The sequence below is a fragment of the Camellia sinensis genome, chromosome 11 (genome assembly GCF_055761805.1).
Source record: "Camellia sinensis isolate YWXY chromosome 11, ASM5576180v1, whole genome shotgun sequence".
Taxonomy (NCBI): Eukaryota; Viridiplantae; Streptophyta; class Magnoliopsida; order Ericales; family Theaceae; genus Camellia; species Camellia sinensis.
Window position 1 is genome coordinate 155,327,742 of NC_138971.1, and position 16,623 is coordinate 155,344,364.

Here is a 16,623-nt window from a genome sequence, read left to right on the forward strand (position 1 = left end):
ATCCTAGAATCTAATTTCAATAATCACTCCCAACTGTTGTTTACTTCCTTCCAATTCCAAGTTGTTGGTTTATAGCATAGCAAATCTATAAAGATTTGAAAAGCAGAATCAGAATCAACCACGAGGGCTTTTTTTCCTAATCGGACTGCACATTGGAATTCAAATGATAATTGCAACATTTCTCAGAGAAAGTCAGTAGTATGTGAAGGAAAAACATTGCAAAAACAAAATCAGAATATGTGGGACCCACATAGATGAGATTCACGTGTAAAATCTATATTTTATCTTTTATTCTCTAGAAAAATCATGGGTAAAACATCTTGTAAAAATCATCTTTATTTTATCTTTTATTCCATAAATTATCTCTTATTCTCTAAAGATCATGTGTAAAATCTACATTTTATTTTATCTGTCATCCCGTAAAAATCATCTCTACTTTATCCCTTATTCTATAAAATTCACGTGCACAATCTATATTTTATTATGTCTCATTCTATAAAAATCATCCATGCACTTTAATTTTTCTCAATTGATAAATAAAACACAACTTATTTGCTTGTCTATTTGTTTTCCTACCTGCCAAAACAAAAATAATTTTCCTAAAAAAAAAAACCCAAAACAAAAAAACAAAAATAATGAAAAATTAGAAAACACTCCATATTTTCATAACTTCTCATTTTTGTGCAAAATATAATTTTCAAGAACTCAAAAACAAGTGTTTGGAATTTCTTAAGAAGTTCATTATTTCAATCAAAAATATAAAAGAAAAACCCAAAAATAGATTTCACAAAAAAATTGTAATAGGGTGAAAAAAAACCAGAAAACAAAGCCACAAGTACATCTGTAAAAAATTCATACGCATATATTGAACAAAGCCAAGTAATTCCTGAATAGTAACATCATAAGTAGATAAATAAAAAATTTCCCTTCAATAATGAGTTCAATCAACTTTTACATTTCTTGAACTCCCTCTGAAAAAATGGACAAAAAGAGCTCTGCCGGTCTTAACAAAGCCGCAGATAACTTCACCGTACGTGCAATGAAATTGTATTTCCAAAAGTTATAACAAAAATTACACTAATCCCATATATAATAAAGTTAATATCTTAAACATCCCCAGTCCCCCTCATTCTTTTGCTCATTTCATAATTGCATTGTATAATTTTCTGGGTTTCTATTTTCGACAGTTATAATTGCTCAACGTGGTTAGTAATTACATCGGGACAAGACTGCGCTTGTAGAAGCTCTAAACGGTTGAATGGATGAGCAAACTGCAATATGTAGTCTTCATCTGTTGCAAACAATTGAAAAAAACAATAATTACTAATGAACATGAATGCTTTGATTAGTTGCTGAGAGAACAAAACGAAAGAAAAACAGAAAAATAGTCTGGTCTCCACTTAGCAATCAAACAAAGTTGAAGAATAAAAGGAAATGTTTAAGGTTGGTTACTTACTGTCTTTGACTGTCCCATAGAGCCAGCATAACACCTCATCAGCAAAAGCCAGGCACACTCCTCCCTGCCAAGCGCCAAGCAATTTTATACATCACAAACAGAAAACATGGTGTGATATACATACCAAACTTCTAAGCTGTTAATGAAATTGTAAATCATTTTGTAATCTAGGCAGTGAATATCATGATAGTTTCAAATAATGACATCAAAATATGTATCTGCATTGGCAATATATGGTCATATATCAGTACAAGAAGTCCAAATTCCCAGTAGGTTAAGTATTGGCTGTAATTTAAAATGCTAATGACTGAGGTCTTCAAATATAGGAGAATTAAAAATGATGCGGGCCATTCACTTTAAAATAAAACACCCACAAAGATGACATTTATTTACTAAAAATGGCATTGCCACATCATTCTTGTGATGTTTTTTGTATGAATTTTATGTATCAAATGGTATTTCCCTTTTGGTTTTTTGTCCAGTTGTGGCTAAGGGGCATAGCATATTTACACATTAATGTGGGTAAATTACACAGATTTTTCATCAAGTACGTAGAAAATACAATAAACCCTATAGTTTTGACATAATTAAACTCACCTCCCTTTTAGTGGTTAAATAGACCACAACTAATGCAAAAGATGTGAAAACACAAAAATAAACAAAACAAAATATATATTTTCGTGTAAAAGAGATGAACAACATCATTTTCCTATAAATATAAGTAACAAAATTATTGACAAAAACGGAGTTATGTGTCGTGAATTAATACATCAAGGGAGTTCAATGTAATTATGATAAAACTAAGGGGCTTATTGTATGTTCTTCAAACTATAGGCCTTGAGAGTCTAGAGGGAAGGCCTCATGCAAGAGCCAAGAGTAGGTCCATGGTGTTCAGGTGCAGGTCATGAGAAAATGGTGGAGCTGCAAGGTGACAAATCGCTGTCAGGATGGACATGATAGATGCTAGTTACAAAGTGGGCCACATGGTGGGCATGGGTGGCAATAGGAAAGCATAACCAGAAGACTGAGATATAAGAAAGTGGTTGAGAAAAGAGAGCGTATTACTAAAATGAACTCTCTCTATGGGTTGTTTTTAACTGGTTAAGGATATATGAATAAGAACACGTCATAAATTTAGAAATATGTGTTCCACAAGGATTCTGAATCATGAGTTCTTTAATTAAGCAAGATTATTGCAAAAAGCGAGGCACTGGAGGTAGTTAAAAGGCCATGTCTGAGAACATATAAACATGCAAACATGGGTTTGCAAAATGGAAAAAAAGCAAAAAATAGTGAGGCACGTGGAGCAAAGGGAGTAAAAGAAGAGAATTGTGGAAGTTTATGATTGTGCATTGTTCATAAGAATGTAAGGCGATAAACAGTTACCTGGTGCAGCTATAGAAGAAAGAAGACAGAAAGAAAGCCACTCCCTCCAATTAAAAACAGACCACCTTATCTTTATCTTTATGTTAGTTATCATTTATATTATTAGTTATCATAATCCTTCATTGTGCATCTTTAGAGATGTAGAATAAAGAAGAGAGAGAGACAAAGAACACCACAAATGGCCACAACCTTTCCCAACTCAAAATCTTATTGATCAAACTCATTATAATGCCTTAAGCATATATAGGCCATTAACCTTAATCAAAATAGAAAACTAAATCTACTATTATTTGGAAACACAATAAAAAATATCCTACCTAAATATTTATTTAAGATCCAAACCCTATTCTACTAGTCTTCCTTTTTTCCACTTTGTCCTTAACAATCTCCTTTCCTGTTCTTTTTTCAATAAAGACCGAAAGCATCAAAGTTTTAGCGCAACTGAAATCTTCCAAACTTGGATCTTCTATGATTTAACCCATTGAATAGTCAAGTTCTTAGTCCTCAAAGACTAGACTTTGTTACCCTTTTCGTTCACTGTCATGTCGTCAGCCAAGTTTGCTTATGTTTTATTGCATTTAGTGGCTATTTGATACTATCTTAAGCTTGTGGTAGTTTTGTTAATGGAAAGAATATTTGTTTATTGCCTTAGTTGGATTGACTTTTAATATCTTGTTTAGGATATTCGTGCTTGTTATTTTTTTTTCTTCCCTGTTTTGGTAAGTTAATTGATTTTTAGTTCTAATCATCCCACATAAGGTTCCCAGATGTCTGCGAAACCCTAGGGGTTGCATTAACATGCCTCTACATTACCATGAAGTATGCCAAAGTCAATAAGCCATAATGTAAGAGCACTCAAGATCACAACATTGGATGGGAAAACAGAAGCTTTGGTCAGTAAAGATTATGTACCTGCCAATAGTTCTTCATTTTTACTCTCTGTGTTATGTCTTTGGTTCTTAGTCTCTCTGTGCGGACAAGTCGGCCTGCATCATCCCTGCATCAAGGTGAGATTATCATAAGGATACGCAAAAAAATTGTAAAGGAACCATACACATGAAAAGCACATGCAATTAGAAAAACAGTTTTTTTGGGGGGGGGGGGGGGGGACTGTCCTCTGTAAGAATTGTGAACGGTATAGTAAAGAACAAAAACAGATATAATAGCAACCAGGATTTACCTAAATCCTATACTAATGAAAGCATAAGAACAGATGAAATAGCACAAGAAGATTTACCTAAATCCAATAACAATATAAGGAACACCAGCTAAGAATGATTGGATCTGCAAAAAACAGAACAAAAAAATGTTCACCCTCGTGCCAAAGCAGTTAAACAAATCCAACAATAAAAAATATTTAGCAAAAACATTCCATCCACCCAACAAAACTTTGATAGTATGATAACACCTGAAAATCATAACAGCTATCATCCCAAATTTGAAATAGTTGATAATATATGGCTGAATATGATTTAACCACTCCAATTTTAATTGATAAATGCTCATCATAGCTATCATCCTAAGTTTGAAGGATATGCACCAAACACATTGTAGAGCTGTACTTCTTTTAAATTCAATTATGTAGTAGTAGTACCAATCAGGATTCCTAGAACGCAGCAAACTAATGGGAATCATTGAATAATATGTATAAAAGACAGTAGAGTAACTCTCTGAATATGCAAAAATTATTGAACTTCCAAATGCGCAGTAATCTTGCAACATCAATCACCAAATGGTATATGCAGTGTTTACAGACACTTCTAAGAAGATGGCTCGTCGGACACTTCCTATCATCTGTCGGACACTCCTCTAATTGTTTTATTATTTTTTAAAAACAAGTTAGACAGAAACATCCTTCGGACACATGGAAGACACATGTCCATCACTTAAATAAACATGAAATTTATTGCAAGTTTGAACAAAAACCTATATATTCTAGGTGTGTAACCAATGTGTTGTGTTATGTATTTTTGGTAAATTGTCATGTCAGTGTGTCCATGTTCGTGTCGCGGGTCTGCACGTTTTAGTACAGTGTGAATACTGTCCCCAGTCAATCTGCACTTGCCATTATCAAGATTATTGTAAGCTTAAACCATTCTTTTAACTCTCTTGCTCTTGTGCACATGCGGGAAAATTCCAGAAAGAAAAGCATTGCACTAATTACTCCAAAAGCAGAGGTTGTCTTGGCAAAAAGTGCCTCTAAAATTGCAAATAACTTAAGTTCCCCTGATTAAGCTACTTAAAATTCTGATTTAATTAAATGGAGATTGCCTTAATAATTGTAACACTCAAAAAAGTAAGATAAACTACTCATTGTACAGTCGGGTGATTTATGAACTTTAAAAAAAAACTTTTTTCTTCCATTCCCCATTGACACTATATTAACTAAAATTCCAAAACACCACATTATTCCTACTTTTGAACGGTACATTCCAAGTGTTGACGGTCAATGCTGTGAAAAACAATAACTGGTCATACATTGCTATTACTTATTGAGTAGAATTTCTCACATCCGTGGCGTAGGTGGACAAGAAAGATTGGGAAACAGGTCAACACCAAAAACTTGTGTCCCCAATAACCAATTTTGCCTTACAAAAAGGGACTGTAAATGGAAAAAACATAAAATTAATTTAGAGGACTGTGTCCACAAATATAATAAATTATCTATAATTCATTCCAATATAGAAGTACAAATAAGAACAAGTATAGCAGGCTTTGCATGCAAATCTGAGAAAAATAATAAGAGTCTCAGACATACATAGGCACATATTAAATGCCAAAACAGTAAAGATACCGACTGCTAATGACAAAGGAAAGACATAAACCACCAACCAAAGAAAAAGTAAAGACATTCATAGTCAATCTACGAAGGAAATGTACCCAGAACTTGAGCAATTTCTCCCTCTCATATCTTTCCTCAGTATGATAATCCAACTGTGCATAATAAAAGACAAATCAGAGCAAGTCAAGAACTTGACAAACAAAATGCGAAAAAGAAAAATGAAGCCCAACAAGAATGCCAACCTCTCGACTTGTCTTCAATTCCACATAAAACCTCCTTCCGTCATCAGTTGAATCACAGCAATCCATTTCAGCACCCATGAAAATACGATGAGCTCCTAATTTGGTTTTAATTACAGAACAAAATTCAACATTGGCATCAACATGATGTATCCCTTCTCCATCAGCTCTTCTTGGATCTTCAGTGGCAAGGCTCTCAAAACAATATCCCCAATAACATCTAATCAAACAGAACACAATTAAAAGGTAACAAGATATGATCAGGATGAACTCAATTAAAAGGTAACAAGATATGATCAGGATGAACTCAAACCAAAACAATCAAGCAAAGCACTATTCATATATACCTCAAAAAGTTTAGTAATGTTAGGAGTCCATCAAAGTACTATTTCCCAAAAATAAAAAAATAAATATAGAACAGCAAACCTTTAATAACTAGAGTTGATCAACAACAGTTACTGTATAAGACTTTCCACCCATCTTCCCTCTGACCTCTCATTCTTTTAACCAAAAAGTAATAAAAGATTTTTTACACAACCTTTACCATACAAACAAATTGAGTAATCTTTATTAAAAAAAAATAGAAAAAATATAATATTTACAAATCATGAATTCCTAATGACCCTGACAAACTACTTACGACTCTCATGTCATACCAACAAAACAGATATGGCAAAAAAATGCTGAAGAAGAAATAAGACCATCGCAGATGGGGGGTTCTGCATCCCAGGACCCAGACAACATTACAGCAATAACCATGTGGCCTTTCATTTCACCATCTAAAATTAGGAAGCCAACAGGTATATATTGGTCTAGTACCTCCGGCGATCCAGCTCACTTTGTGGCCTTTCTGGTAGTTTATGCACATCAAGATAGACAACCCCATTCCTTTTATGCACCCCCATTTCCCAAGGTTCATGCCTGATATATGCAGTAGCCAATATCTGCAGATAAAAAATATGATCAGTAAAAATGTTATTACCTATAGTTCACTGAACCAAAAAATCTGACAGATTGCATACTTAATGCAAGCAAGACCAATTCATAAAATATTAAACTATTCTCCAATGTACTTGACAAAAGAAAAGTAACAGAATTAAACATAAGTAATCAAGTACACCATGGTACCAGACATAAGAAAGCATTGAATTACTCAATGATATGTCCTTGTAAATACAATACTTGCCAACTTCCAAATAAATTTAGCAAATGTTTAGCTGAAGAGATGGTAATTTCCACTCAAAACACTAGAAAGTATATAACAAGTAGAGATTACCAATCAAAAGGATCAGCATTCAGCAGTTACCTTATTGAGGTTGTTACGATATGTCTGCCAATAATAAGAATGGGAGAAGGAAAAACAAAAGTCAAAAAAGAACAACCTACAGATAGTAACATTAAAAAATACAGTAAAGACACAGAGTCACCAGTACTAAAGCAACAACTTACCACAAAATGAATATTTTGAAGTGGGATATTTTTATTTCTTATGCAAGCAAGAAGGTCGCCAAAACCCTGAGAACCCAAATCTGAAATAAAGAAAAGCATAGGAGTTACTACTTACATCAGTCTTCGAAACAAACTTAAAGAAACAAAGCTCTAACAGTACATCCTTGCTAATCTAGTATAGTTTGTCTTTGTCATGGTTGTATGGTATACCTTTCTTCTCAATAAAAGTATCAAAACCATCATTCAGGTCAGCTCCAATATCTTCAGTAATAAGACGCTTGAAAAGCCTCTAATAATGTAAAATGCAGAGTGATGTAAATGAGCTAACAATCAGTATGACATTCCCATTATTAGAAAACCTTATGGAGAGAATAAGATAGGAAAAAATACAGTGATATAAGGCTTTGGAGGCTTACCAAGCTGCGGTCATCAAAGAAGACATCTCCACCTTCTACCCGACTGTAGCAAGCTTGTTCGCATGGCTATTGTATCACAGATCAATCAAGATGCAATTGAAAGCACACCATACATAAGTAATCAAGACAGAGAGGGGACACATTTAAAAGTACCATCAAACAGCACAAAAACAGATTTTTGGCAACACATACTTACGGTTGTCATAAGGGAGCATCTTACTCGTACAAAATAAAAGATAATTATGCCAACCAGAAAACAACCAAACCATTAAACCTACGTACTCTTAAGAATCCATTTTCCTTCTTTATTTCCCCAGTATATCATTTCTTTACCATACCACTACAACAAATGCCATAAAGTGGACAGCAACATTGTAGATTCACATAAGTTAGCAAGATTCTGTACGGAAACTATCCAAAGGATATATACATAAAAGCTAGTTTTGCAAATGATACTTGCACATTGTTGGTATAACAGTCTTAAAAGCACTTAACATTCACATACTCAAAAAAGTAAAAACCAAAATATTTGTACCTCTTGAAAAGCTATGCATTTCCTCGATAATGTTTCTTCACTCTTTGAAAGCTTCAATTCAGAAACAAAGCGTTCATCATGACGAGCGTTAAAAAACTTTGAACCATGACCAAAGTTCTGCCTTTGAGGATAAGGTCCAGGTCGGGGAAGGAGGCCAGCGCCTCTATCATTTTGCCAACGACCACGCCCAAAACCCCCTCTTGTATGGTTGTTAGTATTTCGTATGGTAGGCAAAGCTGTGAAACACATTTTTACAAGTAAGGCAATAGATATAAGAAATAGAGAGAGAAAGAGAGAAATGCTATGCCATAAACAACATTCATACACCTCTTGCGCTTGCAGGAAGGTGACATTTAATGAGAAACAATTAACTGGACAATTGAGCTGAGATGCTTTGTGATTGCCTTTAATTTTTTTTTTTGTTTTTTGGAGAGTGGTCAAGGACAGAAAGATGAACAAAAATGATGCAAAGAAACAACTAAAATTAACACAACAAAAAACCACAAAAGCCAAAAGCACTGAGAACAAGCCGCCTATCCAATTCCCATGCCTCCACTCTAGCTTGCACAATGCTACTAGCACTAGCCTCTAGGTCTAGAAACCCAGTATGTATGATGCTTCCAACACCTACCCTTCCTAGCAACTCAGTTTGCTGTTATTCCGAGGTTCAAAAATAGAATTTTAAAATTGAATCATCATTTATAAGGTTTAAAGATTTAATGTACAATTTTAATTCCCTATGATTGGGTTGAATGATCCAGAGTGCTCCAGAAATTACTCAACTACAGTGATTCAATTTTTTTTATAGAGTTAGTAACGCCCACTGCTTGTACCAAAAAAAAAAAAAAAAAATTGTTGGTAGTGCCCACCCAAACAAAATGCCCACTATAGCTGCAATCTGAAGCCATTGTCTTCATCAAGTAATGTGATAGCTCAGATGAAAAGTTAAAACATTGCGACACACCATGAAGGCGTGAATCAAAATAGGGAAAATTTCCATTCAGTGTATAATTTATTAAATAATTACAAATCAATGATAAACTTTATTAATACTAATAATTAAATTCTTAAGCTTTTTCATCAATTTGTAATATTTTTGTGAAAATACAACTGACAGGTAATTTACCCAATCAAAATCAACTTGTTACCTAGTTACAAACCAAGCAAACCAATCAAAAACAATCAAAACATGAAAATCCCCACTCAACCAAACAACACTTCACAAAGCCTATTCAAGCTAATAGACAAAAAAAACACAGACCCATCACAAGAAATTGCTTGAAACTAAAAGGGTATATCTCAATTTCAATTCAAAACCCTAATTACAAACCCCCATAAACCAATCAAAAAACGAAAATCACACATAACACTGAAGAAAAAAACAACTTACCGGGCACAGGATAAGTACTAGTAGCAGGGGTTTTACAGTAATCTTCATTATCAGACCCAAACAGATCCTTATCTTCATTCTCAGCATAAAAACCAGACCTCACTTCCCCATTCTCTTCTTCTTCTTCGTCACCGCTCGCGCTTCCACTTCCGCTTCCGCTACCGCTTCCACTTCCGGTGCCGCTGCTGCTCTCTCCTCCGCCACTCCGATTCGACGATGAAGCAGAGGAAGAAGACGCCGCAGAAGATGAGGACGAAGCTGAAGAAGATCGGTGTTGTTCTTCCTCTTCGTTGTTGTTGGCCTCGTCCCTGACTTGATGTTGTTCTTGTTGATCGTCGTCGTCGTTGTCTTCATCGTCTCCGAACAAGTCTATGTCATGCTCTGAGAAGTCCATTCCAATCTCTCTCTCTTCGATTGATTTCGATCCTTTCTGTGTCTCTGATTTTACCGCAGCTTTATATTGTGTTCGGGGAAACATGGACTCGGGGTTTGACTCGGTTTGGATCGGACTGAGTCAACGCGGGATAATAACACAGTGGAGGATTTGGATTTGGAGAGTTGCACGTGGTTGGTGGCATATACTGACAAAAAATTAGGGGTAAATTACAAATATAGCTTAAAGTTTGTTTAATATATAAATTAACTTATGTGTTTTGAAAAATGATAAATATCTTTTAATTAAAATTTTTTATTTAACAAAATTAATTAAAAAACTGAAATTTTTAATTATTCACCTTTACAATAATAAAATTATTTGAATTATTAATTGAAATAAAATTTTAACATTATTAACAATTATTAATTAATTTGATAATTTATTAATAAAATGACATATTTGTTATGAAATTAAAAACCTTAGAAGGTATAATGTAATTTCAAAAATCGCAGGAGTAACTTGTAATTTAAGTAAACTTCAAAGGATGTGTTTGTAATTTACTAAAAAATTAAAGCTAAATTACAATTACACCGAGTTAAAAAATTAAGATAAAATTACAATTACACCCTTTAAAAGTGATACACATATCCATTAATATACTAATTAGTATATCAATATATATTATAATATTATCACTTTAAAATTATGATCCCATCTATTATACGACTAAGAAAGACCTAAAACTTTTTAAATTATACCATATCATCTGTTAGTATATTAATTAATATACTAATGGATACATATAACATTATTCTTATAATTTACTTAAAACACAAATTGCTTCTTGTAATTTTAGAGATTACGTTTCGTTGATTTAAATTTTTAATCGCATTACAAAGAATTGACTTTATTAATAAATTATTAAATTAATTAATAGTTTTTAATGATATTATAATTATATTTTAATTAATAATTTATGTAATTTTATTATTACATAAGGGAGTAGTTATAAATTTTATTTATTTTTATTAATTTTGTTTAAAAAAATTCTAACAAAAATATATTTATAATTTTTAAAATTAAAAATAGTATTTTAAACAAACTTTAAAGTGTGTTTGTAATTTATTCAAAAAATAAAGAGTTAATTACCTTTTAATAAGGTGGTGTTTGGGGAGGTGAAAAGTAATATTTACAAAAAGTCAATCAGTGTGTTTGGTTTGAGTTTTTTAAATTAAGTTTTTTGAAAATTGACTTTTTTAATTTTTTTATTTTTTTATTTTTAGTGAATATTTTTTAAATTTTAATTTTTTTTTTACATTTTTAGATACACTTTACTTAGATGTATCTAAAAAGTAAAAAATTTGTGAAAAAATATTTTAAAAAATTAATAAATACATAAAAATACAAAAAAAATATACTGAATTTTTTGTATTTTTTTGTATTTTTGATATTTAATGAATTTTTAAAAGATTTTTTTTACAAATTTTTTACTTTTTAAGTGTATTTATGTTAGGGGTGTCTAAAAAGTAAAAAAATTGCTTAAAATATTAAAAAAATTCAATAAAAACAAAAAAACACAAAAAATAAGAAAGTAGAATTTTCTAAAAAGTGTTTTTTTTTTAAAAATTTTTAACACTTTTTTTTGGTAAAAAAATTTTAAAAATTTATTTGAAAAAACAATTCTCAAACACTCTGCCCTATTTGGTAATAAAGACTTTAGTTAAAATAGACAATAAAGATTAAAAAAACATATATTAAAATAGTTAGTAAGACAAAATGTCACATCTTACTCATACATATCAATGAATTATTTTTTTTCTCTTACAACCATCACTTCAACTACAAAAAAAAAAAAAAAAAAAAAATCACAAATCATCCCAAATACAATATTTTTCCATCTCATAAAATAGTCAAAAAATCAATTAAAATAGTTAATTTCTCATACGAGACCTAAATATAGGACTTATACCATTTTGAATCTTAACGTTTAAATTATATCAAATCTATAATATATTAAAAATATTTTGATTTCATAACCTAAATCCATTTGTATATTGACAAAGGTATTTTTTTGAGCATATTTTTGTTTTTAGATCCGTTTGAATTTGGATTATCTTGAAAAGCAAATATATATATATATATATATTATAAAAAATTACCTAAAAATTAAAAAAAAAAGACAATTTTTTTTAAATTAATTTTTTTTTAAAAAAAAAACTAACAAACAAATTAACTTTTTATTTGAAATCACTACTAAAGGTTTATTTGGGAAGTAATTTTTTTTAATGACTTTTTGATTTTTTTTTTCATGTAAATAAGAATGAATATATGACATTTTAGGATAAATGAGAACATATCTTTTACATTTTTTATATGAGTTGAAAACTTTTTGGTATTATAAAAAAATAGTAATGACGTGGTTTATTTTCTTTTCAAATCTCTTCACATTTAGAGATATAGAAAATGCCAATCATAAAGATAAATGAGTTTTTTTTTTTTTTACTTATTCAAACAAATTATCTTTTTTAAATCATTGAATCCAAACGAGTTGTTAGTGTTTAGATTTAATGTTGATAAAAAATAAAGAGTGCTGCTATTAGTATCCTATCAATTATTTTGGACTTCTCATTTCTTTGGGAGAGATTTGGTGATAGACCCCTCAGTGTCTAACTTGTCCTTGAAAATGACAAGAATTATATGGATCATTTAAAAGACTCCTAATATTTTAAAACTTGTTTCTTTTATTATAATACCCTCATATATATATATATATATATATATATATAATCTTGTCTTTGTCTCGCTTTTATCACTGTTGTTTTCCATCGGTACCACCGCCGCTCACCATGGAACTCTTTCTCTACCGTCTTTATTGCCACCATCACTCGTCGCATTCACAACCTTAGATCAAAGATCATTCACAGCCGTTGTCGCCAGAAAATGACGGTTCGCGACGGTTCGTGTAACAACCCCGACCTCTAATTAACGCTAACCTATGATTAATTATGCCTAATAAGATCTTGCATTCATTACATGTGTTATGTGTTATATGAGTTTCTATCTGTTTTGTGTAAGAATATCTGTCTTTGATTTTGTTTTATTCTGTGAATCGAAGGGCTTAACGGCATCCGATCATGAAATTGACTTGGTATACGTGTTATTTGGAATTTTTGAGAATTTATGGTAGGTTCAATTGAAATTCGATTCGAAATGATTAAATTCGAATTATTTAATGCTTATTAGATTATTAGTAAGTTAATTAATTAATTTTTGATCAAGCCTATATAAGGCCACTCCTACCATTTCCTATGCACTTTTACACTGTCATTCCCTCATCTTTTGAGTTCAAACGTGAGAGAAAAAAGAGAGAAGGAATACTTGATTTCAACTAGAGTATTGAGGAAATTAGAAGAACTTGGAAGCTTGGCTTAGAAACTCAAACAATTAGCTATCTAGCATTCAATTGAAAAACCAAGGTAAGAACTCAACCATTTAATTATGTAATTGAAATAGCTATTGTTATTTCATGTGAATTGAGTGATGAATTACAAGAATTGAGTTAGAATTAAAGAGAAATGAACCATATCATGCATGCATGCCTATCTCATCATAATTTGAAGTTGTTTTTAAAGAATTCCCTCTTGCATGTCCTCATTTTGACCTTGGTTTGATAATTCAACATATTTTTAAGTTAGATACCTCATTGGATCATGTTTTGGAAGCTTGGAACTTACACCTTTACATGCATGATGTATATAGTTATGTTTTCAAAGAATTGGGTTTGGTTTTGCATACATCACATGCTCTTGAACCTTGATTTTGTGGAATTGATTTTGAATTCTCCATATTTTCCAAGTTTACAAGAGTTTCCTCAAGTTTTTGGCCCAAGAAACCACAATTTGCAGCTTTGGGGTTGAATTTGAAACTTGGAAGCAAATCTAGAAAATTTCAAAATTCTGTTTCCATGCTTGAGCGACCGTTCCTGCGCTCGAGCGACCACCTTCATTTTCACACTTCCGCTTAAGTGACCAAAAGTTGGCTTAAGCGTAAAATGTATGCTTCCAGAAGTTTGCACGTTTTGTAGACTGCTCGAGCGACAGAAGTTGCGCTCGAGCGAGGGTATGAGTCTCACGCTTGAGCGAGCGTCGAGCGGAAAAATCAAGGAACCAGCACTTTTGCAAAAGTTTACAGACCGCTTGAGTGACAGAAGTTGTGCTCAATCGACCACTCACATTTTGCATCTTCACTCGAGCGAAGGAAGTTGCGCTCGAGCGAGGACCCTGTTTTCAACAAGTTTTGTTAAGTGTTTTCAAGTGTATTTTAACATTCTCATTGCATCCTAGGCATTTCTAAGCCAAGATTAAGACACAATAATGAAGATAAGAAGTAGAAACACACTAAGACAAGAAAGAACGAAGTTAATGATTTCGCGTGTGTAATTCAGTACTTATTCATTTTGTATCTATGTAGGTCACGCGCCACAAGATATCTGAATTGCCTACTCTGTCCGTTTACTTGGAGCCATTTATTATCTGTGAGTAATAACTTTATAAAACTATGTTCAATTTATAAGTATTTTCTGAATGATATAAGATGATCTGTTTTTTGAAATATTATTTTCTGCACGAATGAATGGTTGTCCAATATTTCTGAAATGTATTCGTGGCATCATTAGTTTCAGATGACATCTGTTATCTGTTATGTATACGTCCCAATTATGGGCCAACTGTATGTCTCATGAGCCAACTATTATGAATCTTTCTGTATACGTTTCATTTATGGGCCAACTGTACGTCTCATGAGCCAACTGTACTGTCTCTGTGCACGTGAGCCAACTGTATGCCTTTATGGCTGTCACTTTATGGGTTAATTGTTTCTACTGGTGCTAATGAATGTACCACGTATGATTAACTGCAAATTCTGATCATGAATACAATTCTAAATTTGTATCTGTTATGAACAAGAATTATGTTTTCTGTTACTACTTTGGACAACATTCATTGAACCTTTTACTCTATCATTATTCACTAGGCCTCGCAAACTATTTATATTATGTATGGAGGTGACTAGGCGCGTGACCAAGCTTAGAATTGAGGACCCGGCGTTTCAATTTTGTCAGCCAACCATTGTGCCTCCGAAGAGGTTCCCTCTTGTGAGCAAGCCAAGTTTAAGTGGCTTATGTTTAAGACCTTGTCCTCCTGTAAGTATAGAACAAGTTTTTTGTTATCTATATTTTAGGCTAAGCCCCCTTTTGGCTATATCTGTAATGAATGTGATGTAAGACCATTACATAATGACGTCACGTATATGTGTACAAAGTTTGAAATTTCTGTCCCATATAAGTCTCCACAGCTCAATGGACTATGTATGTTTCCACATTTACTTCCGTAGCCTCTAATTATAAGTTATTCTATTCAAAGGCCTTTGGTAATCTAAGGATTACTGGCCAGTTACAGCGCTAAACCCATAGGGACGGGTTTGGATCGTGACAGAGTGGTATCAGAGCATGTGTTATACCGCACACACGAGTCCATACGAGCTATAGGATGTCATAGAAAAGAATTAGGGGCATTCCATCTGCATGTGTGAGTGTGTAATAATTTCTGTACATGAGAAAACTGCATCCGAACGGGAACGCATGAAATTGAAATGGCTAAACTGAAATTGAATGTTTTGAACATTGTGAAAATGGTTATTTGCTTATGTTTATTGTCCTTCTGTTTCCCTATAGCAATGGAAAATACAAGAAGTGATGACACAGCAGGGTCCTCAGAGGCTTGAATGAGCAGAATGGAACAGATGCTTACAGCCTTGACTAAAGCAATGACGCAACAATTGAGGTAACAACCTTTACCACCTCCACTTCCGTCGGTGCAAGTTGAACCGGACAACAATGAGATAATCAACCTCACTCAAAAATTCATGAAAATGAAACTGCCAACCTTTGTTGGTGGTGTTAACCCCTTAAAGGCTGAAACATGGTTGTTGGAAATGGAGAAGTTATTCGAAGTGTTTCTCTATTCCGAGATTCAGAAAGTTTTTTTGGCCACCTACACTCTGAAAGATGAAGCCCGGAGATTGTGGCAATTGATTCGAACTAGTAATGAGAGCATGGCATGGGCTCAAATTAATACAATCTTCTATGACAAGTACTTTCCTTAGTACTTTCGGGATCGAAAGGTTTCAGAGTTTCAGGAGCTCAAACAAGGCAACATGTCTATAGCCGACCATGAGGCTAAATTCACTGAGCTAGTTCGGTTTGCGCCTCACATGGTAGACATGGACTATAAGAAAGCTCAAAAATTTGAAAGTGGATTGGATTTAGATATATTTGATTGGGTAGGTGTCCTTAAACTACCTACGTATGTGAATGTGCTTGATAGGGCGTTGATGGCAGAAGCCATTTTGGCAGCAAAGAAGCAAGCTCCAGCTCTAACAATTGAATGAAAGGGTAAAAGATTTGGATTTAGTTTCAAGAAAGGTCGTTCAATTGCCATGAATAAGAAACAAAATACGAGATCTTCTAGCACTTTAAGTCAAAGCAGTGGGTTTGTGCCTGTTTGTACTAAATAGGGGATGAGATATAGAGGAGTT

The 16,623-nt window shown here is 32.8% G+C and overlaps 1 protein-coding gene and 1 long non-coding RNA gene across 7 annotated transcripts; one reads left to right on the plus strand and one right to left on the minus strand.

Annotated features, from left to right (window-relative positions):
• Window positions 1–906: 906 nt before the first annotated feature.
• On the minus strand, window positions 907–10,095 carry LOC114301605 (glycine-rich protein). Of its 6 annotated transcripts, none has more exons than XR_014345112.1 (13): window positions 9,654–10,095; window positions 8,264–8,499; window positions 7,729–7,794; window positions 7,523–7,601; window positions 7,313–7,392; window positions 7,170–7,193; window positions 6,683–6,807; window positions 5,867–6,083; window positions 5,353–5,776; window positions 4,080–4,126; window positions 3,755–3,839; window positions 1,457–1,520; window positions 907–1,291 (listed from the first exon to the last, which is right to left on the minus strand). XR_014345112.1 is itself a non-coding variant. In XM_028246565.2 (13 exons), exons 1-13 carry the CDS (start codon window positions 10,045–10,047, stop codon window positions 1,188–1,190), a joined length of 1,623 nt encoding a protein of 540 aa, XP_028102366.2. In that variant the 5' UTR covers window positions 10,048–10,095; the 3' UTR covers window positions 907–1,187. The 6 variants fall into 6 exon arrangements, 4 of the variants coding, with proteins under 4 accessions (XP_028102366.2, XP_028102378.2, XP_082752391.1 ...); XM_028246565.2 differs by having other exon boundaries at window positions 5,675–5,776; XM_028246577.2 differs by having other exon boundaries at window positions 5,723–5,776; window positions 9,654–10,094.
• On the plus strand, window positions 5,998–6,288 carry LOC114301622 (uncharacterized). Its single transcript, XR_014345114.1, has 2 exons — window positions 5,998–6,109; window positions 6,146–6,288. It is a non-coding gene; the product is annotated as an uncharacterized LOC114301622 (long non-coding RNA).
• Window positions 10,096–16,623: the final 6,528 nt, after the last annotated feature.

Excerpts from the sequence above, each read along its gene's own strand:
- LOC114301605 (XM_028246565.2), bottom strand. The coding sequence starts at position 10,047 with ATGGACTTCTCAGAGCATGACATAGACTTGTTCGGAGACGATGAAGAC. Across the intron at positions 5,777-5,866 it reads AATTGAAGACAAGTCGAGAG|TTGGATTATCATACTGAGGA; the intron begins GTTGGCATTCTT and ends TATTATGCACAG. Across the intron at positions 3,840-4,079 it reads TATATTGTTATTGGATTTAG|GGATGATGCAGGCCGACTTG; the intron begins GTAAATCTTCTT and ends ACCTTGATGCAG.